The sequence below is a fragment of the Gadus morhua genome, chromosome 8 (assembly GCF_902167405.1).
Source record: "Gadus morhua chromosome 8, gadMor3.0, whole genome shotgun sequence".
NCBI classification, from domain to species: Eukaryota; Metazoa; Chordata; class Actinopteri; order Gadiformes; family Gadidae; genus Gadus; species Gadus morhua.
Genome location: NC_044055.1, coordinates 19,838,348 through 19,863,276, shown reverse-complemented (window position 1 = coordinate 19,863,276; position 24,929 = coordinate 19,838,348). Strand labels below are relative to the sequence as shown.

General features: G+C 44.6%; 4 protein-coding genes across 4 annotated transcripts in view; all 4 read left to right on the top strand.

Annotated features, from left to right (window-relative positions):
• Positions 1 to 4,944: 4,944 nt before the first annotated feature.
• On the top strand, positions 4,945 to 8,189 carry LOC115549457 (trihelix transcription factor GT-3a). The gene is made up of 3 exons (XM_030364667.1): positions 4,945 to 5,355; positions 5,597 to 5,851; positions 5,956 to 8,189. Exons 1-3 carry the CDS (start codon positions 4,989 to 4,991, stop codon positions 6,243 to 6,245), a joined length of 912 nt encoding a protein of 303 aa, XP_030220527.1. The 5' UTR covers positions 4,945 to 4,988; the 3' UTR covers positions 6,246 to 8,189.
• A 2,309-nt stretch (positions 8,190 to 10,498) lies between these two features.
• Positions 10,499 to 14,302, top strand: LOC115549445 (C2 calcium-dependent domain-containing protein 4C). Its single transcript, XM_030364645.1, has 3 exons — positions 10,499 to 10,771; positions 11,396 to 12,231; positions 12,503 to 14,302. Exons 2-3 carry the CDS (start codon positions 11,443 to 11,445, stop codon positions 13,052 to 13,054), a joined length of 1,341 nt encoding a protein of 446 aa, XP_030220505.1. The 5' UTR covers positions 10,499 to 10,771; positions 11,396 to 11,442; the 3' UTR covers positions 13,055 to 14,302.
• Positions 14,303 to 15,461: 1,159 nt separating this feature from the next.
• Positions 15,462 to 18,946, top strand: fem1a (fem-1 homolog a). The gene has a single exon (XM_030364637.1). It carries the CDS (start codon positions 15,725 to 15,727, stop codon positions 17,579 to 17,581), a length of 1,857 nt encoding a protein of 618 aa, XP_030220497.1. The 5' UTR covers positions 15,462 to 15,724; the 3' UTR covers positions 17,582 to 18,946.
• A 4,565-nt stretch (positions 18,947 to 23,511) lies between these two features.
• The window catches only part of LOC115548669 (receptor-type tyrosine-protein phosphatase S-like), a 68,664-nt gene continuing 67,246 nt past the window's right edge, over positions 23,512 to 24,929 (top strand). The window contains 1 exon segment of the mRNA XM_030363433.1: positions 23,512 to 23,566. Within this exon segment, the coding sequence (XP_030219293.1) occupies positions 23,512 to 23,566 (55 nt within the window).

Sequence of the window (24,929 nt, the reverse complement as noted above, 5' to 3'; positions counted from 1 at the left end):
ATGGCTACAAATGTGCACGATTAAAAAATATCATTTCAGCGGGAATAGCTAGCCTATTATAAGAACGCCATGAGATTGGTGGAAGGTAGAAACAAAATATGAGTCATATTAAAGAAAAAAAAACAGAAAAATGAAAAGGTGAGCCTCAGCGGGAAATACTCTTCTGATATTTGACGCTGAGTCTTGTCTTACATCACCAAACTTTTGATGGGTTGAAGCAACAACAGAAGTATGAGGGGTTCAATCAGGTCACAAATAGAGAGAGACAGAGAGGGAGGGAGATAAGGAGAGAGAGAGAGGGAGAGAGATAAGGAGAGGGAGAGTGAGAGAGAGAGAGATAAGAAGAGGGAGAGCGAGAGATAAGAAAAGAGGGAGAGAGAAAGGGAGAGAGTGAGAGAGAGGACCAATGGAAATGCAGCTGTTACGGCATCTGCTGTGGATCCTGGCAGGAGCTAGGATCACTCTTTGTTTTGCTGTTGTGGGCGGAGCTAGCAGACTCCAGTTTCTCTGGACTCCTCCTTTCTCCTACTCAGCCAGACACACCTGTGGCACATCATAATCAGCAACTCCTGCTTTTCTACCCAGGCTCCTCATCCATTTATTGCCAGAGCGTTTTGCTATGGTAGTAGGGTTCCCGGCTTCCATGTCACTTTGTTCTAACATTCAAGAATGTCTGGTTCTAACCCTCCCCAACCAGCGTCTGCTCATTCTTACTGAATAAACATTTGAACGTTACAACCGTCGTCGGTTGTTGTGCGTTTGGGCTCCAACCCTCGGGCCGTAGCAGTACGATCTGGCCAAGAATGGACCCAGCCGACCCAGGGGACGTCCCCAGTGGCTCGGCGAGCCGATGGGTGCAGATGGCTCAGGGGGTTCACCGCCTGGGTGTTCCAGTGGAAGGTTACCCACAGAACCTGGGAGAGGTCGACTCAGCCCTCACCCACTTCACTGCCTACCGGGTGACCTTCGAGGCTCGGCTACAACCACCACGCCTACCCCCGGCGAGTGGACCTCTGCTGCTGGTGCCTCATGGCTGCCGCGAACCCCACGTTCCTGCTCCTACGCCATACGAGGACGTTCCCGGAGGGTGCAATTGGTGCCTCCTGCAGGTGAGCTCACTGACGCCACCGCGGTCTCACGCATCGCATTATACATCATCCCTTGCGTGCGAGGGCAGCGTCAGAGGGTGAGGTCCGGGGGTGGCAATCCGGAATTATGACGTGGAGGAACCGGGAGCCCCTCGCTGTCAAGCTTGCGCTGGAGGAATGGAGTCATTGGCTGGAGGGTGTGGAGCTTCCATTTGTGGTCTGGACGGCTCAAAAAATGTTATTTGTTAGGACGTTCTCCCTGTCATATCGCCCAGGTTCCTGCAACAACAAGCCGGATGCCCTGTCTTGGCTACCTTCAGTGGCGGAGAGTACAGAACCGGCTCCCATCCTACCACCCACCTGCTTCGTGGCTGCCTTGAAGTGGGAGAGCGAGGCCTATGTGACCCTGGCTCAGGCACGAGGCCTTGGTCACCCAGGCCCAGGCCCATCTGGGTGACCGGCCCTCCAGGTCGGCTGTTCGTTTCGGAGCAGCAAGACCTTCACCAAGCCCCGGGCAGGGCTGCTTCTTCTGCTGCCTATCCCCAGCCGCCCCTGGTCCCACACAGCGCTGGATTTTGTCACCGGCCTTCCCCCATCCAGAGGCAAGACCTGGAAGGTTCTCGAAGGCAGCCCATTTCACCCTACCAGGGCTCCCCTCCGCGAGAGAGACCGCGGAGCTCCTGATGGCCCAGGTCTTACGTATTCACGACCTCCCTTCTGACATCGTCACCGACCGGGGTCCCCAGTTCTTCTCCCAGGTGTGGCTCGTATTCCGCACGACTCTGGGATCCACGGTTAGTCTCACATCCGGCATTCATCGGCAGACCAACTGGCAAAGAGGGCCAACCAGGAACTAAATAATAAAGTAGTGCATTCGGTATGTCCAGTAATTTAGCATGCCTCGATGCTGGTGTATTGAACGCAGGTGATTCATTGAAGAAATGTTGTTGAGGAGTGCGTCAGTGGGGTTGCAAGGCACTAGAAGGTGGTTTAGCCTGTGAGTTGGCCTTTAAAACCTCCATTGGATTCGACTCTGTAGTGTACAGAGTACGAAGCCCTGGTGTAGTTTTGTGAAAAGGCAGTATGGTTTATTTTGGGGAAAGACGTATGTGACGTTGCACTGAAAGACTAAGGCCTATAGGTGGGGTAGGATCTGAGGCTGTGGCTGCCAACAAAGAAGTGAGAAAATCCTCCTGTTCATCACCAGTCGGATGTAGAGGTGCAGCACGGCCACTTCTTTGTGATTGAATCCATGCCCTTGGCACTGCTCACCATAGAATTGGATATCTGCAATTTTGCTCGCCTCCACACCTGTGTTGCTAGCCTTCCAGGTGCAAAGCTCCTCAGTGCAAGCAGGGGTTTGGCTCTCATCCTTTCGGACAATTATCTCCACCTTGTGGAGGAGCCCCCCTATATGCGAGCATGTCATTGCAAGTGCTAATATGATAAACAACAATTAGTATGCAATTATTTATTTTTTTCAACAATAAAATTACACTCCAACAACCAAGATTGCCTATTTGTCCTGAATAATCTGTTTGGACATCACCAAAAGCTGCTACTGTACCACCAACTATATCAGAGACACATTGATAAATTCATCCTTGTTCGCGTCTTATAAGGCCGTTCAAACCCTCAACAACTTCTACAATGTGCACCCAGCTTTTACAGTCACAATGGTTGGTGGACAATGTGTAGGAACCCTGCTTTCATGCACTGCAATGTTTACAGTTTTTCTCAATCGTTTAAACACGTTTTCTGAAACTATAGCTACATTTCTCAAAACTCTAAACACAAACCTGAGAAGAGTTAATCATTTTGTCAAAACTACACAATTAAACCCTGGTGTGATCTATTCAAAACACTTCCATCAAAATACTATTTACATATATTTTGGCTTCATGACACCATGTCACATATTCCAATGTATAAAATTGTTTAGAAATGGCTTTTTTTAAAGTTGCAATTAGGTAGTACATATAGTATAAAGACTGTTGCCATATTGTAATACAATGCTGTGAATATATCATAGATATTGCATTGACACAATCGTATCAGAATACAGTGCATATTTGTCTATCCAACAAGCTCCAATGGGCTAAACTCACAATCCAAGCTTCCCAGAGTTATCTTGTACACCTATAATTGATACTGCAACATAGTACCGACAATACACCAATGTTAACTATTTTGGCAAATTACAATACTGTAATTGCACTGAAAAACACTACAGTAGGAACATTTTTAGACTCTTCGGGGGATGTAATGATGAAATCAGTGCAAGTACAAGTACAAAAAGGTAACAAAGCAAATATATATATTTTTTACTGTAATACAGTAAAATGTTAAGCTGAACTGACTGCATAAAAAGCTTTTCGTAGGCCAACAAAAAATAAAAATAAGAATATAAATGAGGTGGAACAGATCTAAATGTAAATCAGTATGTATCCCACCTCCAATCCTGATCAGGCCAAAGGACCATATCTACAACACAGCAGAGCTCATCGAGTCCTCTTTTATGCTCTGACACATGATTGAAGTGTTTTGCCAGTTGAGTTTGAACAGGTGAGAAGTGAGTTAGACTTATTGGTAATTAGTTGTTGCGTTTTGAAGGCCAGTGTGATCCAGGTGAACCAAGTGTGCTAAATGATGAGATTTTTGCTTAAGAGTTTAACAAAAATGTGAAAACAGTGGAATTGTGTTTAGAGTTTAGCAGATACATGAGCTTCAAGTTTTCAGAATTGTGTGCATTGTTCCATTCTTTGTGCGTATGCAATCGAGAAAAACTAAGTGAAACCCTATGATTGGATGCCGCCGAGTCTGCCCGGAAGATCATAACACTTGGATTGTCAGGCCTCATTTGGTACACAGTCTGCCCCCACCCTGACACTACAAGTTTATAAAGAGGCCAGTCCTTTGTAGTTCTCCATGGCCTCCCTTGTTTGAATACCTGAAACAGAGAAAAAACACAACTTCTACAATGTGCACGAAGCTTTACAGCCACAATGGTCAGTGGACAATGTGTAGGATCCCTGCTGCCATGCACTGCAATGTTAAAGTAAAAATACAGCTTATACAATGTGCACCAAGCTTTACATCCACACTTGTTAGTGGACAATGTGTAGGAACCCTACTGTCATGCACTGCAATGTTGAAGTAAAACCACAACTTGTAAAATGGACAATGTTGGTGGGGGGCGTAATTTCCGGTTAGTGCACCACGGAGTATTCGATTTGGAACAACACTAACATCTGAAAATTAGCGCACTTAGTGAGTGCGGATAGTGTATTTCGTTTAAGTGTACTCGTGGAAGTATGGATATTGGAACACGGCACGAGATAGGTTGTTCATAAGTCCTTTTTCCATCAGATTTTCAAGCGAATTAACTCTTAAAGCGAATTAATTTGTAGCGACATAAGAAGCACCTAAACGGTTTTCCATCGACAGAATGATTATAGCGAATTAAAATTGTGTCACAATGCCCCGTGTTGAAGCGCATTTTTCTGACCCGCTAGATGATTTTCCATCAACAATGCGCATGCGCGACATTCTATATCGCTTCAGCCGTTTTCCATTACTTTTATGTCGCTAGAACTTTCCCAAAACCACCTCTGCAGAGCGAATTAATTTAGTGCGACAAAATCGGCGTTAGAGCGATATAACCCTTTTTCCATCACATATGTCGCACTAACTTTTGATGCGCATCATTTTAAAGCGCATTATCTTTTTGATGGAAAAAGGACTATAGTCGGCAAACTAACGGCATGTATACTCAGCCATCATATCGTAATCGGATTTCGTGTTCTGCGCATGCTCGAGAATTCCCGCCGCGTCTTTCACCCGGAAGTGGAAGGAGGAGGAGACTTATAGTGTTGTTGCCGGAAAAGGTCTTACGACAACATGCCTTTGACGAAATCATCAACTCACTTCTGGTCGGACGAGGAGTCCCGGTTCATGCTGAACCAAGTAAAAGATCTGAATATTTTAAAATTTATGGATGGGCGCAAGACGAGGAACGGATATCTGTTCAAAAAGATGTCCACTAGGATGGCAGAAGCCGGCTTCATCCGGACGCCGGAGCAGATCAGAATAAAATGGAAAAACATACGGCAGGCATACAATAACGCCAAGCAGAACAACTCAAGTGGACAAGAGCGGGTCAGTTGTCCGTTCTACAGCATTCTGGATGATCTTCTAGGGAAGCGAAATCTGTCGAACTCTGCCGGACAACAAGGGTTGGATGTTGGTTTCGAGGCAGCTAACCAAGGTGAGTCGCTTCAACTTAGTTGCCCTATAACCTTAGGGCAACTACTACAACCTTGCCCTAAGCCAACCTAGATTCATCATGCTAGGTGGCCCATTGTTCTGGAGGAAATAACAAACGGGTTACTGTTGTGTATGTGTAGTTAATCGTATCCTTACTGGACAAGAGCTAATCACAAAATTAAAACGAACGAGCAAAAAAAGTGTACATGGATTGTAACTATTCATTTTGTATCCCCTGGTAGTAAGAAAAACGGAGATCAGGGAAGAAATAAAAACGGAGTTGGGGGAAGAAATCGAAACGGAGATGGGGGAAGAAATAAAAACGGAGATGGAGGAAGAAATCCAAGCTGAGATGGGGGAAGAAACATCAACAGAGATGAGGGACCTCGAAGAAACAATGGGCAGCACCACACAGCAGCGCGAAGATGACTCTCCAAGCACGTCAACTGAAAGCACGAGGAGAATTCCCCCACTTCAGAAAAACTCTGAGTTACCTGGTAAGTCCTGCAATATTCTGGCTGCACCAACCAATGCTACTTTCTGTTGCAACATATACCCACACCAGGACATGTAATAAGTGTTACACCAATCCTTTCTTAAGGCACAAGTGTCCAGGCGCCCGGTCGGAGGATGCAACGGCATACAAGGGATGTCGACGTAATTAGCCAACACATGGCTGAAATGAGGGAGTTCTGGAGAGAGCAGCTGAAGGAAAGCGATGCTTGGCAGGAGCGATTGCTGACCACCATTATGGACAACAACACAACCATGGTTGCAGCGCTTTTGGAGGGAATCAAGAGCTTGAGGCCACCGGCACCCCTATCCCCACGTGTGTGTCAGGTGGTTGTAAACCGTGAAGAGGAGAGTGATGAGGCTGTTGATGGGCTCTAATCCTGTCTGTGCCCCTCCTCTATAACCTTAAATTACTCTTCAGGGATCCACCAGGGGTAAATGTCACAGAGCCTTGTTAAAAGCAGATATTTCAGCTCTATGAGCAGTGGAATCACTTGGGATTCTTGACAGCTCAACACCTTTGTCATTGATCAGATTTGGATCAATTTATGGGCAGAAGAAATAATGAGTGTTATATATTCAGATACATTCATCATCAATGTAGTTCACAAGATGTAAATACATCACGTTAGTGATGCATTTGGTTATCAGTCGATTACAGATTTTGAAATCAAATGACTTAAAAGGACCGAAATGCACACAAGCAGCAATAATCCAAATCAACCAGGTTTACCTGATTAGATATTTTTTATAACCAGTCAACATTATCAGTATAATGTTATAGGGAGCCGTGCGCTGGTAATATTTGGTTGGAATGTGCAATTTAGATTCATTTTGCAAACAGCCACCATCTTATTAATTAAGGGTTGCTGGTCTCGGGAGACAGGGCAGGACATTGAGCAACCGAAAGGCTCCCTTGCACCTTCTTTGTTTCATCCTGTTTTTGTTGCCCCCAGACACCTGTCCCACCAGCTTGTTTGTACGGTTCAGTCCTCCATGCGTCTGATTGTGAGTCATTGCTTTGAAAGCGAGTGGCCTCAGTGGTTAGAAAACTGTCACATTTACTATTTTAAATATGCTGTTGCCTGTTTTCCTGTTTTTATTTTTCTGTGGCGTGGCGGCAATTGATGTGTTTGCGTGGGTGAATGCGCTCATGTGTTTGAATGTGTAAGTTTGTAGTTTGTGTTTGTCTATTTTATATTAACACAACAGATGGATGTTACCAGTGGTGTGTATTCAAAATCCACCTGTGGAGAATAAAAAGCATGAGCTGTAACTAAACGTTACAATTTGACAGTATACTGAGGAGTTCTATGTATGATCAATATCAACATTATTCTACTACAGATTTTTTTTTAATCAACTACAGTAAATCACTGATCTTTCGAGTTATTTACCCTGGCACATGTTCTGGCATTTCTTCAGACTGGTAGGTTCTCAACACAGTGGGAGTGTTAACAAGTATAAATAAACTGCCTTCTTGGTGCTAAGCGTGGTCGGTTATTGTAACTTTAGCCAAATAACGCAAAGAACACACACACAATAATATCAAGGCTACTGAAACCTAACATCTTGGAGGGTATGTCAAGGTATGTGTAAACGGATTCAAAATTAATAATAGTATTAATGAATTTCATTTATGTAGTCCTATTTCAAGGTACATGAAGGGCCTCACTTAGTGTGTGCGTGTGCATCCCCTATCAACGTTTTAAGTTGTTTTTGTTTTGTTTGTGATCGTATTTGTTCAGTTGCCAAAACTTTAACATTGTTTATGCTCGCTGTGAATGTCTTAAACATATTTTGTCAAGGATTCATTTTAATTTACATGTTCAAGACTAACTTTTTCATATCAATTTCCATAACATTGATTTTATTTCCCTTGAGGCCATTAAGATACAGGCTGTGCGAGCAAAAGGGAAGTAGAATGTGTGTGACTATGGAGATTTGAGTACTGACAAAATGTATAACTCGTCAAATATCGTCACTAAATGAACTCAAAAGGAAAAAGCAAATGTCCTGTTACATCTTTTGTCAATAATGGCTCATATTGTTCTTTAATGACTACTAAGTAGTGCTCTGGTGTAAGGAAGACACCAGATCCATGAGGCATGGTATCCTATATACTTACCTGTCTTATGTGTGTGCTGAGTCATGACCATACAGTTTACGTTAAATAAATGCTATGTGGTCATGGTTGCATTCACATGCCATTTGGTTCCTTATTATTGGATGTTCGTTCTATTATAGACTGCTCTAAAAAAGGCAGAATAACTGATTAAACCATGTGTATGCCTTGCTTCTTGAATAAATAACGACCGAATATTCTGCTTTGCTCTTTCAATCTAACCATCAGAATTCACAGTGGCGCGTCTGTCTTTTGTGTTCCCGCTGTGAGCATTGGATCTAAAATTCCGACTGCAGCGAGGGAGACGCTTCAGCTTGATGTTCTTCCCTCTCCATGATGGGCCATTGGGGATGGCTAGCATCGCGCTTGCATTGATGCAAGCTCAGAGCTCTTCCTCCAGGAGATGGATTTGTTCTCCTGTTTTCTACATGAAACACAACCTCTTGCCGTGACCTTTTCAGCACTCTCACATATTTTCATGGTTTAACGATCCCTCCCCTCTGTTGCCTTACAACAAACATGATGTCTGTGACATACTCATCAAATGCTAGACAGCCAAAGATGATTGCAGGCTTCTGAATGCACACACAGACAGACAGACGTGGACGATGACAAAAGGACGATCAGAGAGGAGATGTGCACAAAGCGTTCTTTCTAGTCTTAAATGAACACAACAACGTTGTGTAGAAAGGCTTATGTTAAACAATGAAGAACACTTGTTATTTTGCAAACCTATAATCGATTCTAGACACTTTCTTAAGTATGGGATGTAAGGGGAAGGGGTAAGCAGGAGGAATAGAGAAATATAAGTACTATGTTGTTACTTTTATTCTATTGCAAATGTATGTACTATTTAATTTTTAAAGGATTCACTAGATTAAATTATTCATTGTAATTAAAATCATGTTAACAGTCTTTATATTAGACTGATCCCGGCCCAATAAACAATAGACTCCAAATACACTTAGTTGTCTTGTACTGGCTGAGGTTCATCTTAAGCTTATGAAAAGAAAAAACATTGGATCCCAACATATGTTGATGCAAATCTATGGTTCTGCCGCTGTTATCCCGTCTACTTTATGGTTGTGAGACAAGACGGCCATCTGGTAAGGGACTAAACAGCACTCGGGTAAACAGGCTGCACACACACACACACACACACACACACACACACACACACACACACACACACACACACACACACACACAAACCAAACCACACAAACACGCACACACAAACCCCAAACATACACACACTCAAAACACACACACACACACACACAAACCAAAGACACACACAAACCATGTGAAATTAGACGTGCTTTTGTGCACAAAAAGCTAAATTTGGTCTGCCAAAGTGTACGTGTTAACACACTCCTTTATGCGCACGAAATAAGCACGTGAAAATTCACGTGCTTTTTAACCACACACACACACACACACATACCCATACACACACGCACAGACAACACATGCACCCACACACAAACAATCCACACACAAACATACCCAACACAAACAGAGCACAGGTTGGTCATGAATACTGTACTTTAGGGTGAAGGTTGGTGATAATACAAGTGTTGCGTATATTTGGATTATTTCATGAACTTGGAATCATATGACATACACTGTGGACAGAAATGAAGATGGAGACAGATGGAGAGGGGGTGAAAGCAGTACATCAAGGAGTCTGACCAGTCAAGAGTAGACCTGGGCCATCTGCACCAGCAGTTGGCCAGGGAAACAACAAACATATTATTCATCTTGGTTGCTTCTTTATTGCTTTCTGTGCCATAGCATGTCATATCTTATTGAACCTTACCATAGTAAATATATATAACATACGGTGCCATATCAAACCATAGCATACCACACAACACCACACCAGAGCAAACCATTCCACACAACACTATACAGTCCATCATACTTTACCACAGTACATCATACTATACCACAACATACCACACCATAGCCCAACATACACCACACTAAACCACACCATACCATACACTACACTAAACCACACCACACCATACTATACTACATTGTACTATAACACACCACACCAGACACACCACACCAGACACACCCAACCATACCATACCACATCTTACAACATACAACTTACAACTTCTGTGTAACTAGTTACTATCAAAATACTGTGTGGCTAATTGGTTGAGTCTGCCTTGTCCTACGCTAAACGAAACCGTTTCCAAATAAGTCAAGACGAATCTTCTTTGCTCTTAATGTAAACGATGATGACACGGTGGAAAGCCGATTAACTGAACCAGAAACATCACATGCGCTCCCTTTTTGGCTTGTTTGCTTATGAAAGCTGAATCAACCAGCGGCATGCAGCGCCAAGGGTCATTCGCAACATGGGAGCACAAACCAATCCAATTAATATATTTGCTCGATAGAATAAATAACCTATATTAGTAAATTACAATGGGCAATTAGACTTGATAGCTGTTGAAAAAGTGGTAATACTTTTGCATTCCGTTAACCATAGCTTCCATCTTTTAGACGTGCGTCTCTGCAGCGCACGGTTCGGTATGTTGGTATGCTGGCAGCATCGGGAGCTTCCAATTGGCTCACATGTCAGCGGGGTCTCATATAAAGGATAAGTATCCGTGCAGTCGGGTAGCTCACTCTCCTCTGGCAGACGCGCTGGATACTTTTATGATTCGAAAGGGAAGCAAGTGAGTCAAAGGAGAGGAGGCAGGAATGCGGATCAAGCAACTCATCAGCTTTTAAAAAAAGAAATGCTGTAGTCCAGGTGAGTTGTAAAAGTTGCCATGTAAATAATTAGGGTAGAATATTGTTGCTTTTCACCATTCAAAGTTACTTTAAATATATTTTCTCCGAGACAGATATGGGTTGGCAAAAATATAGTGAAGACGCACCTTTATTGAATTGTTGAATACTTACATGGTTTCGTAAAGGCTAACTCATTCTTTGTGACATAACCCATTTTGGGTAGAACGTAAAATAGATAATTTTATCCACAACTATTTGTTGGTAAGATGGCGCAACAGGTCCTTTTGCGCTCCAGATATGTTTGCAGATATTTCTTTCCCGATTCTGAATGTTGTTATGGAAGACTTGACTCATTGTATTCTTAAAACAAGTATAGTTTTCTTTATCAACAATTAATTTATGTATTATAGTATATATCTATATAATTATAATTGTTAAATATATATATATATATATATCTTATTATTTCTTAATTTACCTTCAATTTGTTTACCTTTCATTGTATCTCCATGGCTTAAATGTATTTTGTTCATGTTCATGAACTTAGATTAGTATACAGTATATTTCAAAACCCAATAAATGAATGCTGGAGCTGTAGTGGCCCTCTGCTTAATGCTTAATATCCAACCCTCTGTTTCAATAGCTTCCTCCTCTCAGCCAATCAACACCCAGATTCAGAAGCACACCGGCATGTGGCTGTTGGACAAACTCCGCCGGTCCGTAGATGGCAGCGGGTCCCAGTCCCATCCCTCGCAGTCCCAAGAGGCCATCCCCATCTCTGTGTACACCAACGTCCTGACGCCCAACCGGATTCCCGACTTCTTCATCCCGCCCAAGATCATGTGCTGCCCCCCGGAGGTGGCCGAGCCCCTCACCCCGGAGCTGAAGCGCCGCTCCACCCTGCCGTGCTCCACCCTGCCGTGCTCCACCTCCGACCAGGTCATCTGCAGCCAGAGCCCGCGGGGCCGGGGCAGCCGGATGCCCAGCAGCCCCCAGCTGCTGTCCCGCCTGGCGGGGGACACTCGCAGCCTGCTGAAGTCGGCCAACCGCCACATCATCCAGATAGAGAGCGCCGACGAGCCGGGGGGCGACGAGCCGGGGGCCGCCGGGCGCCTCGGGGCGGGCAGCGGGGCCGCCAACACCAACGCCGACCCCCAGTCGCAGAGCGCCATGTCCCTGCCCTACGTGCCCAAGGCCCAGACCTCCTACGGCTTCTCCACCCTGGTGGAGTCGCCCCACACCCGCCGCAAGGAGAGCCTGTTCCACAGCGACCCCAACAGCCCCCTCACCTCGCCCAACGCCCAGCGCCGCCAAGGGGGCAGCCACCTGTCCCCCGCCAACCCCAACCCCTACCGCTACTTCAGCGGCGGGGACACCAGTGACACCTGCTCCTCGGCCGAGTCCTCCCCGTTCACCTCGCCCCTCCTCACCCGCTCCGCCTCCCTCATTCGCTCCCTTACCCAGGAGACCAAAATTAAGGTGAGAACCCAGTCGTTAACGCTCTGCTCGCATTCGGCATCACTGTTCATTATATAGCGGTTAAGCAGATGCTTCTCCTCCAAGGAGACTTATAGTTAATTATGGAGCATCTTGCTCAAAGGCAGCTGCTTATTTTTTTTTTAAATTGGGGATTAAACTTGTACATCTCCTAACCACTACGCTATCCCGCTCCCTCTCCTCAGAGAGAGACGGATGTGTCACATAACATTAACCCCTGTTCCTCCACCACTGTGTTTTTCCACTCCTCAAGATGTCTCGCGCCAAGCGCACCTTGGGCCGCCACAGCTCTCTCTCCACGGACGAGTGCAGCTCGGCCGACAACAGCCCCAGCGTGCAGCGGCGCAGGCTGCGGTGCCCCAACTCCCCGGCCTTCCGCGGCCTGAAAGGCTCCGGGTCCCGCGGCGCTGGACCGGAGATGCTGCAGCGCCAGCACACGGTCAACCTCCACAAGGGGGGCACGCTGCGGCTCAGCACCCACTACGACGCCGAGGCCTCCATGCTGCGGGTGCGCGTGCTGACGGCGGAGGAGCTCTACGACCGGCAGACGGACATTAAGAGCATCAACTGCTGCGTGGCGCTCTACCTGAACCCGGGAAAGAAGCAAAAGCAGCGCAGCACCATCATCAAAAACAGCCGGAACCCCGTGTTCAACGAGGACTTCTTCTTCGACGGGCTGAGCCCGGCCCAGGTGAAGAGCCTGGCCATCAAGATGAAGGTGGTGAACAAGGGGACGAGCCTGAAGAGAGACCTTCTCCTCGGGGAGAGGGAGGTGTTACTGAGTGAGCTGCTGTCGGGCAACTAGAGGGTTTCGGGGTGAGGATAACTCGGGCACCGACAGAGGATCACCTCTCTCCATATATGGGCTGTCCGCTCTGCCTTAAGGTTGAAACACGCTTCTGCAAAAGATATGTAAATGTTGGTGTAAACTTGGGAATAGCGTAAGCAGAGAGTAAATGTTTTTCACACAAACAGGAGACAATAGGAAGCCGGTGTGTAAACACGTTAGACAAAGCCTGGATGGGCAAGGTAGGATAGCTAGTAGCAACACAGTACTCAAATGAAGAACCGACATTGTCGATGGGATGAACAGAGTTCTTTGCAGATCTGTGTCAAATTGATCAAAGTCTTTCTTTGAATTGAATAGATTAACAAGTTAGATCTCAGATTGTGTGCTTAAAGAGAGTTTACCGACTTGAAGAAACATGTTTCATGTTTTGGTTTACACATCCCTTAATTCACTGGTTCTCAGTGTTGGGGTCAGAAACCCATTTAGGGTCCCCTGATGTGTGAGGTCGCAGGAGAAGGCTGATATAAGCAATGGATATTTGATGATCCATTTTAGCAAATAATTGTGTCACATACAGGCTCATAGTGGTCCTGTACAGACAAACTCACTGCCTAATGACTCATAGCCACGAGCAAACTAGTCTTAATCACTTAATGTGGGGAAGAGAAATGCGATCAGGTTTAATGGGATAATGATATTACCGGCAGGTGTTGATTGGTCAAAAACTGTTTGTGTGGCAGCAGATACATAAAAGTTAATGTTTGAGGTCGCAAATATTTTCCGAGCTAGATATGTGGTCATAGGCCAGAAAAGGTTGTGAACCACTACGGTAAGGTGTGTACAAGGTTACACAGCATTTGATTTGGGAAAACAAAACACCAGTTCTGAACTCAAGTGTTTTCCACCAGAATGTTGAAAACACTCTGCAGGTTCAAAATAGCTTAATTTGACTTAATTTATGGTTGACAAATTCCCTCCTGCTAATGAGTTTATGTCAATTTCTGATCTTTGTGAGGTTGCTTAGTAACATATGTTGTTGTGACACATTACATGATAATTCAGGTGGAGGTGTCTGGTATATTTTTGTATTAAGAGTCTTATCAAAAGTGAGTTTTGCATGTTGGAGCATTCAAGAGTTATATGGATATATAAAAACTTTTATATTTTTCAATTTTATTTTTACTTGATAGTGGATACATTCTAAATATAACTGTTGATGTGGCTGATCTGTTGAACCTGAAAATAAACACAAAAAGATCATCACTTTTATATTTTCATTTTACAATGTGTTTCACATAATCTTCTAATACACTAGGGATTCCTAACCTTGCAGAACGAAATGTGAGGGTAAGGGGCTATTTGGCTATTTTGTCCCTGGTGCCAACATAATGTATTCATGACATATACCATTCTTGTTACAAATATTCCCTCTTCAATTTGAGATCTTAATTTCCCGTCACGCTCACATTAATGCCAAGATAGAGTAAAGGTAAACATGATCCATACTCATTATTGAAAAGGTAACTTATTCTGGTCAGGTAAATTAAAAAACATTATTATGGCCACGCTCACGCTGTTAATAACATCCTCATTTACCGTAACAGATTATACTTGATATAGTATATTCTATACTAAAGGAATAATACAAAAATAGCACATAAATAGTTCTAAAATACTGCTGCAAAACCGAGGTTATTGTTAATTAAGCCATCAATCATGCCACGTCATATAATAAATTCAAGGTTGACCTTTTCACATTATAGGCCTAGCATTATCTGACCATAATCACACTTAGCACATGTGTGCTAAGGTGTATCTCTCTCTAAAGTATACCAACCAGCAAATTACCTTATGTGAAAAAACAAACAGTTATTATCTCTGCTAAAATCTGGAGGATAGCCTTCTATAAAAATGTATAAATGAATAATGCATGACTTATTGCCCTATCTTCACGGCTTACATCATTTATCCATTATTCATATAATTCTATATTATATTTAAAAAATCTGTTATGTAGGCCTATATCTATCCTGTAGAAGTACTAACCTTAAATATGTATATGCAAAAAACGAATAGTAATGCAAGGGGCAAGTATTTCTGGAATAGGTTGTCCAATGCTGCCTCCAAGTGGCTTAATATATCAATGTATTTTTGGTTGAGAAATGTAAAATAGTCTCACTTCGTCAAAAATAGCCTGGGATAAAATAAACCAAACAGATGCCCTGATTTATTTTGCTCCTTTATAAAAATATTGACAAATCTGCAAAGGAAGAATTAAAATGTAGCATTATGGATACATCATACCTCCTTAATTTTAATTATAGTGGACGCTAGTTACGGTCTGGACCCAGGTTAGCGTAACATAACAAGCGAATCCATCAGCTGATACGGCCGAGAGCCAGCTTCATGGGAAACAAAGTTCCTGTAAAAAGTAACCAGAGCACACGCTGTTGAAAAAGCATGCATTAAGAACTACATATCCCGAAGCATATTGCGGAAACTGTAAACATAGACCTGTCGCTCACACGCCATCTTGACAGCACCCTCAAAATGGCAGAGAGATGCGAGCGAGGGACCGAAAACAGGACTAGATTACCAAAATGAATTGTTTAACAACTAGTATCGTATCCCTCGGTCATGTGGTTGCGGCATTAGCTGAAAGTGCGTCAGCACAAAGCCAATAAAATGGATTTAACGACGACCGTGTTCAACGCGGCCAGATATGGTAAGCTGAAACTTATACAGAAGTTGCTGAGCAACAAAACTCCAGAGGAGTTGGAGGCTCTAGCTGAGGAGAAAACCCAGGGGGGAACCCCTCTGTTGATCGCCTCTCGATACGGACATTTAGAAGTGGTGGGATACCTCCTAGAACAATGTAAGGCTAATGTTGAACTGGGAGGGTCTGTCAATTTTGACGGCGAGACCATCGAGGGAGCGCCGCCGCTGTGGGCGGCCTCTGCCGCCGGCCACCTCCCTGTGGTCAGGGCGCTGCTGAGGCGCGGTGCCTCGGTCAACAACGCAACGCTGACCAACTCGACCCCACTACGAGCCGCCTGTTTCGACGGTCACCTCGAGATCGTCCGGTACTTGGTGGAACACAGCGCTGACATGGAGGTGGCCAACCGCCACGGCCACACATGCCTTATGATATCGTGTTATAAGGGTCACAAAGATATAGCCAAGTTCCTCCTAGATCGCGGTGCTGACGTCAACCGCAAAAGCGTCAAAGGCAACACTGCCCTCCACGACTGTGCCGAATCAGGAAGTTTGGACATCATGAAGATGCTGTTGAAATGTAATGCGCGCATGGAAAGAGATGGATACGGAATGACACCGCTGCTGGCTGCCAGTGTGACGGGTCACACTAACATCGTTGAGTACCTCGCCCATCAACCTCGCTCTGTAAGGGAAGAACGAATCGATGCACTTGAACTGCTTGGGGCCACTTTTGTAGACAAAAAACGAGATCTCCTCGGAGCAATGAGATACTGGAGGCGGGCCATGGAGTTAAGGCAACCCGGAGACAAAACAGCTTTATTAGCCAAACCCCTGCCCAGACCTCCAATCTCTGCGTACAACTGTGCCCAGGAAGTGACCACTGCGGACGAGCTGGAGGCTCTTATAACAGACCCGGATGAGATGCGGATGCAGGCCTTACTGGTCCGTGAGCGCATTCTGGGCCCGTCTCACCCCGACACCTCTTACTACATCCGCTACAGAGGAGCCGTCTACGCCGACTCGGGAAACTTTGAGCGCTGCATCAGCCTGTGGAAGTACGCCCTTGACATGCAGCAGAGCAACCTGGACCCCCTCAGTCCCATGACGGCTTCCAGCTTCTTATCCTTCGCAGAGCTCTTCTCCTTCGTCCTCCAGGACCGCGCCAAGGGCACCCTGGCGACGCGCATCACCTTCCACGACCTGATGTGCGTCCTGGGCAAGAGCGTGCGGGAGGTGGAGCGGGCGGTGGCCCTGAGGGACCACCCGCCGGAGGCGCCGCAGTTCACCAAGGCGCTGTCCATCATCCTGCACCTGGTCTTCCTGCTGGAGAAGCTGGAGTGCACGGCGGAGCAGGAGCACCAGAAGAAGCAGACGGTGTATCGGCTGCTGAAGCTCAACCCGCGCGGCCGCGGCGGCTCCACGCCCCTGCACATGGCCGTGGACAAGGACACCACGTCCGTGGGCCGCTACCCCGTGGGCCGCTTCCCCTCGCAGGCCGTCGCCTCGCTGCTGCTGGAGTGCGGGGCCGACATCGACTCGCGAGACCTGGACAACAACACACCGCTGCACGTGGCCGCCGCCAACGGCTGCCCCAAGATCATGGCACTGCTCGTGAGCGCCGGGGCGCACTTTGACGCCACGAACGCAAAGCGGAAGGCGGCCTACGAGTTGCTGGAGGAGCAGAGCAGCCCTGGCCACCCGGCGATCTGCCCCTTGAACTACATCACCCTCCAGTGCCTGGCAGCGCGGGCGGTGGAGAGGCACAGACTGCCCTACAAGGGGCTTATCTCGGAGGAGATGGAGGCTTTCATTGAGCTGCACTGACCCTTTCACTCCAGCCCCCTCCCTCACCAGCATCTCTCTTAATGCCATCTACCTGTACTATAAACCGCCTCTCTTCCTGCATACAATAATATACACTCAAACTCCACTTTTCATCCCGGCCCTTATAAGCCCCCCCCCCCCATTTACCCCTGAGACTATATAACGGCAATAAACAATCTGCTCTTCGAGTGGAAGTCTGCAGCTTATACCTGTTCAGTTGCATCTTTTATGTGTGCAGGACATAAACACTATTAAAGATTGCTTTATTTTAAGCTGGCTGAAAGCTTAATGTTGTACTTGTGTAAGCAAACTGCGACTTAAATCTTTTTCTAGTGAGTTTGGGAAGCGTGAGAATTATGCGAGTGATATTTATTGTATTGGCTTTCATGGGAGAATGAGATTGAATGTGATGCCTTGATTGGTAGACCTTTGCTCAGAAACGGTAGCCCTGAACCAGAGGGGTGCTTGACAAACACATGACATGTATTGCACGAACGGGGCTATCGTATATTCATGAAGAATAACTTGACCTTCAGCAGCAAACGGAGCAATAGAACACTATAATGTAAATTAGAACAGTCAAGAGCATCTCATTAGTTATAATCAAGGGTACCAATTTGTTTGATACTATAGAACTGCTTTGACAGCCAGCGGCACTAAAGTTAAAGGGTCACGGTTGTCCCTAACTAATGCTAATGCTATCTCTAGTCTTGCAGCCCAATGTTTGCTGCAGCTTCTCACTTATGCACTTTGTTGTTCTCTCTGAGCTGATCTTTGGGGAGGAGCAGGACATTTAAATGTAACCTAAATCACAATTCCTCGTACCAGGTTTTATTGCGTGAGAAGTGAATTGACAGCACAAAATCTGGGCAAGTCAGGATTTTATTTGGGCATTGTAGTGGCAAACCATCACACGTGCCTGTCGTCTTATAAAATAGAGCTGGGAACCAACTTTCACTTTCAGCAAGGGCATCTAATTCCTGACCGAAGAAGCAGTCCTCTGATGTGGCTTGGACAGTAACTGAATAAAAGTATGCATTCATATGCATATGTCAATATGAAGTGCAGTTCAGCGATGCAAAGAGGGCTCGCTAGCCCTGCTTACGTGTTAGTCTTATCTTTAACTAATTTATCAGATTGTATTTAATCGTATTCTTTCTTCACAGCTTTATTTTTTTCCATCTGCATCTGAATCAAGCACCACCGGATGTAATGGGACACTGAGATAGTGAATTTTGAACTTACAGGAAAGCTATGAATATCGATCGCCTATCTTTATTCAACAGATCAGTGGGTTCATGGAAATGGGAACTGAGGAACAAACAATTCTCGGAGATACTTCAATAAAATTCAGTATCGAAACCAGATAGTGTCTGTGTGTTGTTTACAAATGGTGTACTCAGTGTTCATGAAGCTGCATTCCTCCGCACCACTGTTGATATTTATGTTTCAAATGGTGTTAATGATGTAGAGCGTAGCATTAACACTGCCAGGCTTTGGGGTTTAATTCCTACTAGAGCTAATCCATTCTGAGAAGTTATGCACTTTCATAAAGCATCCCTCAAATGACATGTGCTATTTAATCGTTATTCTGTTTGCAGTGTGCTCTCTTTAGAAGATAGGAAAAAAATAAAAATATATGTTGAAGCCTAAGATAAATATCTAATCTATCTAGATGTACATGAGATTGTCTTATTTGAGGATGGTGATGCTCTGATGGCAGTTTACAGAGCGGATCTATGTGCCTCAAAAGCAGATCCAGGCACGTCTTGATTCCAGTCATGCTTTTAATGTGAAGGGTCAAAACACATGAAGTCATAGCTTGGCAGTGCGACCAGTTCAGACCCACAGTCAGGGGTCCGACATGGTCATCACTGGCTTAGTCACCACTGCCCTGCCCCCCACACACAGCCGTACATGGGGTCCTCTGCTGAACTCGAGATGGGGAAATAAAGCATTACGGAAACATGATCTTTCAGTGCCCGGCACTCTTGAAATATAAATAGTGTAATTAACGTCACTACTGTGGGGTAGTGGTGGAGACAGCGGACATTTTCCTTTCTAAATTTAGGTATGTTTGGCCTTCAGCCTTAGATTTGATAGTGGAAATAGCAATACTGTTGGGCAATACAGCCAGCAGGCAAGAGCGTGAGACACATTTAAAATAATTTTAAATGGGGTCCAAATTTAGTATTATATTATCAGGCTAGTAGCCCAACAACATTTCTTGTCTACAAAATATTGTATTAAATATCGACCCCGATTCGCCTTCGATAGGCCTAGTCTAGCTATAGTTGAGCGTGAAGTTGATGTTTTCTTTTCGTCCAGTAGATGTCATTACCGACCAAGAAATTCATACAAATGAGTGGGCAAACTCTTTGTTCCTTCAGAGCAAGCAGAGAGACGCAGGAGGCTCTATACCCAATATTACAATGATATTATATCAACGTAACGGAGTGATATGGTATAAGCATATTGGTTAAACAAAATGTGTTAAGACCTTTTTATTGAGAGTTGTATTTTTTTACTTCAACAGTGAGGGTTATTTATAATTTTTAATGTGTGAAAGCTCCTTAATGAAAAATGATACCAAGGATGCAATAAGGCAAATGACCTAATTAATTGTGACCCGCTGTGCTTGTGGCAGTGCAGCTACCATGCATCATGTGGGCAAGTCCTAACAGTATGACCTATAGGCATAGAGGCCATGATTTTATATGCACACTTCGACGTATAGAAGATACATGCTACATAATCTATGTCTGTTTGATAATTATAGCATTAAATAAATATGACATTCACTCTAATCAATATTGGCTGACTGTAAAAATAGCCACTGCCAATGTTAAAGTGGCTATCATTTTGTACACGAATGCTAGGACTTATGTTTTTTATATCTCATATAATAGAATAAAACTATGGCCGTGCCTTCTTCACTTCACCATAGGCACCAAAACGACAGCCCCAGTCAGCGGCCCAGACCTATGGGGGGGGGGGGGGGGGGGGGGGGGGGGGAGATAATGAGGTTGATGGGGGATACGGTTGCTATTGGAGATCCTGACTGCATCACGTCATGTGCTGGAGGAGGAGGGGGTGGGGTTGCTTCGGCGGTACGTGTGTGAGCGAGGGGAGGGGAAGCGAAACGAGGAGAGGAGAGGAGGGCATTAAGGAGGAAGGTAGGGAGTATCAATGGCATCATCCAGCAATATCTAAAGCTGAGTGGCCGGCAATGCTCCCTCGACAACAGGGAGAGTAGCCGAACAGTCGTAGCGGTCCTGCGAGGTCCACCACAGGACATTTCAAAACACCGGCGATGTTTTGTACGCTGTCCACAAAGACAGACCTGTGAAGGGGGTTTAGCTGTCACTGGATTGCCCTCTCGGTCGGTGTTTCTAAGGAATCTTCTACCTGCGAACACATCCCGATGAATTTATCGGTCAGAGAAGAGGACGTAGCACTTCCTACCAAGGTAACCTAACACGGTGGGTGCATGCAGGAGTTTTTTTTAGTACCGCACCCAGATCTCTTATTCGTTATCATTGTTTGGCATGTCATATAAACGGCCTGTTACCTGTAGTCTAACACTGTCGCCTTGTATTTGCCGTACATGCCCGTCGGTTTCACTTGTTAGTTTGTTTAAACGACATGCTGTGAAGATTTAAACTAGAGTTCTGGTGTTGCCAGATGAGATGGTTGGCAGCAGGGCTGTGAGCGCTGCTCCCCCATCCCCACCCCCTCCTCATTGTTCCCGGGCGAGCGGGCAGAGCGAGGACCCCGCAGCTCGAGGACCCGCACATTGGCAAAGCGTCGCCTTTGTTCCCGAGTCAGGTCGTGTTGGCATAAAATCTATCTCTTGACACCTTTTCCACGTTTTGTTTGTTTAAAGGCGACCGTGTCTTCAAAGGTGTGTTATAAAGTCGTAAGTCTACCTGAGATATACGTTTATTTCGGGCGGTGTTGTCGGAACGTCTACGTTTAAAGCACTTTGCCCAGGCACCAGGTGGCAGAAAGGAAAAGCATTATAGCCGAGCGTCCCCTCAAATGAATAGTCTGGAAGACGCATATGGTTCCCTGCAGGCCGTATTGTAGTTAAGAAGCGAATTCATTCCATTACAAAGCGATTTGTCTCGTTATAACCCTGGCTGCTTTGTAGGTAGGCTTATGTTTATCATTAAACAGTATGGCATAGCCTACACGTCACAGCGGTGATTTACGTCAATCTACCTACTCATGTGTTCATAGCCGATTGGGGGTGCTTTCAATTAAATCATGAAGCCAGTTGTATATGAGAATGTCTGCAATTATTCATTTGTATTTACTTCAAGTTAACTAGGGAAACAAAATTGACATAAAAAGTCGTATTTTCTTCAAAGCAGATGGGATTCTCCCGAGGGCTCCCTGTGTCTTCTGGTTATTTTTCCACTCCATTTGCACATTGCTAATTATTTTACTCATTCACTTTCACACTTGGAATAACCTCGGTTGTATATACCCAGAATATATTTCTACGACTCTGCTGCACCTAATGGTCTTATTAAAAGCTTGAATAATGAGCAATATTTTGACACATATATGAAAAATATCGTTAATTACATGCAATTGGAAGAACTTCACATTTTTTGTTCAGTTATAGGTTTGAGGAGATATCCTAACCTTCATCCAAGCATAAAAGCATAAAAAGGCACAAAAATGAATACAGGATTAAACTAATTCAAACTAAATATGTTGGATAATGTGTGTTCTCGCAGTAGAATCTCACAGAGTGGTAAAGTCTTTAACAGCCCTATCCTTTCCTGGAAGTGTAATATGATATTCACCCGAAGCGGATGCTGGTCTACTTATTGCACCAGAAACATGGATGGCTCCCATACATTGTAGCCCTCACTGATATAATGGGCTTCTAGGCCGAGGAGCCATCCAAGGAATTGCATCAACCAAGTGAAAAACATTGGTCGATTCCCCAGTGGATGAAAGGACTTCAAAAGTCCTATCATCCATTCTAAAAAAACGTATTCTTTCAAACACCCAATAGGTTGTCACATATTTGTGAACTCCTATTCATGTGGAAGCCTTGGCCTCATTATGTACATTGACCGTACGATCCAATCCCCTGTGACCTTCATTGGCTAATTGGACTAATAAATCGAGCTACGTACATGGCATGTCAGGTCAAGGGGCGTGTAACTCACATTGGGCCTCGCCTCTGTGGCCGGTGCATTTAGGATGACCAACCGGCTGCGTGCCCTGATATCTCATCGAAACTCATCCATATTTGATTTCCAAAAATACATCTGCACGGCAATATTTTCATGACCCCGACAGCAACAAACAAAAAAATAACCTGTGTGTGCGGCCTGCGATTACGTGCGTGTGCGAGTGTCTTTCTGCCCATATGTGTGTTTTGTATGAGCAAAGGCTGAGCGATAGGTTGTGACTTGACTGATGCCCTTCTCCGGCTGAATCACAGATTGTGGTGTGTCAGCATGTATGAATAATGCACACGGCCCCACAACCTCTCTTCTCTTTCCTTTCTCTTCCACCGCTCATCTTGTCTCTTATTCCCCCTCCATCCTCTCTTTTCCACGTCGTCCAATGCAAAAGGGCAGGGCTGTCTTTTTTAGCCCCAACCTGACTCCATGAATCCTCATCCTCTACCAGATTATTTCTCTTTATCGTGAAGATCATGCGATTTTTCTTTATTCATTTTTTTTGCTGTTGCGGAAATTCCCTGGCGGTAAATCTCCTCCGCCAAGCAAAGAGACATGCAGTTGCCAGTGCTTCCTGCTTTGCTGACGGTGCGCCAAAGCCAATGTTGAAACGTGTTGATACACAAGTCATTATCCAATTGCGGGGGCCCTGATAAAGTGCAGTTGACAGTTACATCCCTGACTGACGGGAGCCATTAAGACGGGGAAGAGCTGACTGATAAAATGGCTGACGAAGTAGAAGAAAGACAAACTGACGATCAAAGTGTGAAGAAGAGCAGTATACATGGTCTATTCGCCAACTTTGACACATACAGTTATGGGTTTTTGAATTGTTTAGACCAATTAAACAAATGTTCCGGTTGCAAGAGAGACCTTTAGACACAAGCGTGCTTTGTTGAATGTCTGAAAACTTTTTCAATCTACTTCAAATTGTGTTAAAGCAAGTTTTGATCTTGGATAGGCCTATTTCACCATGCTAGAATGCCTTGGTCTGCCTCCGCTAGAAAATCCTAACATTATAATGTCAACTCTAATGTGTTCAACATGAGTGGCCATACATTTACCTGCTTAGCTGAGTTACACTGTTTTGGCGTAGATTAGGCAGGGCTAAACCTATCATATGTATTTGGCTCTGGAGTCTATAGAGATGGAAGAACCCGAGATGGAGGATAATTGTTTGATGAGACCAATAGCTTGAACAAGACCAGTAGCCTGTCATTTTATGATTCACTCACAGTGACAAACCTACACACACACACACACACACACACACACACACACACACACACACACACACACACACACACACACACACACACACACACACACACACACACACACACACACACACACACACACACAAACATGCGCGCACACACACAAACACACAACATAATTTGAACAAAAAAAAAGCAAATTTTCTACTCCATTAAACCCAAGCTCCAAATTCTATTCACAACTTTATCATCCCTCAAGGGGAAATTCATTCGCCGTCACACAAATCTCCTTCCTATCAGGAAGTAATTTGATAGCTTATTAGTGACAGAATGGTGGTGGGTGGCCACCTGGGGATCCAATAAATACATTTTTATTAAACAACATACAAGATATTACTGCTTGAAATGTAAATCATTTCCGATGTATTTTCAAGTGAGTTGCAAATCTGTAATTATAAACTAATTACTGAGATACATTACTCATGTTTATTAATTTAATTGAGATGGATTGAGCCTAATGAGCGTCTGTACTAATACTATTAATAAGTGTTAGTTATAAATTAGTATTTAGGAGATTTTCCTGCTCTGCAGATGATCTTGGGGTTGTCACGGAACAGTGTTGCATTACTGCAAAAATAATGAGCTCTCCGAGGACACACCATGTGACCAGCAGAGACAGGTGATACCATGGCAGCACTAATACACAGGAGAGTGTTGGATTCTGGGTAAACACTATTCCTCCAGGTAATTGATTAAGTGTAACCCTATTTGCATCTGGGTAAAAGTTACAAACAATAAAGAATGAATGTTTGCCTATGGTGCTTGAATGACTCAAGTGTGTGTGTGTGAGATAATCGTGTGAATGTTTACATGTTTGTATTGCAAATCATTGATTGAGTAATAATAATAATAATAATAAATAAA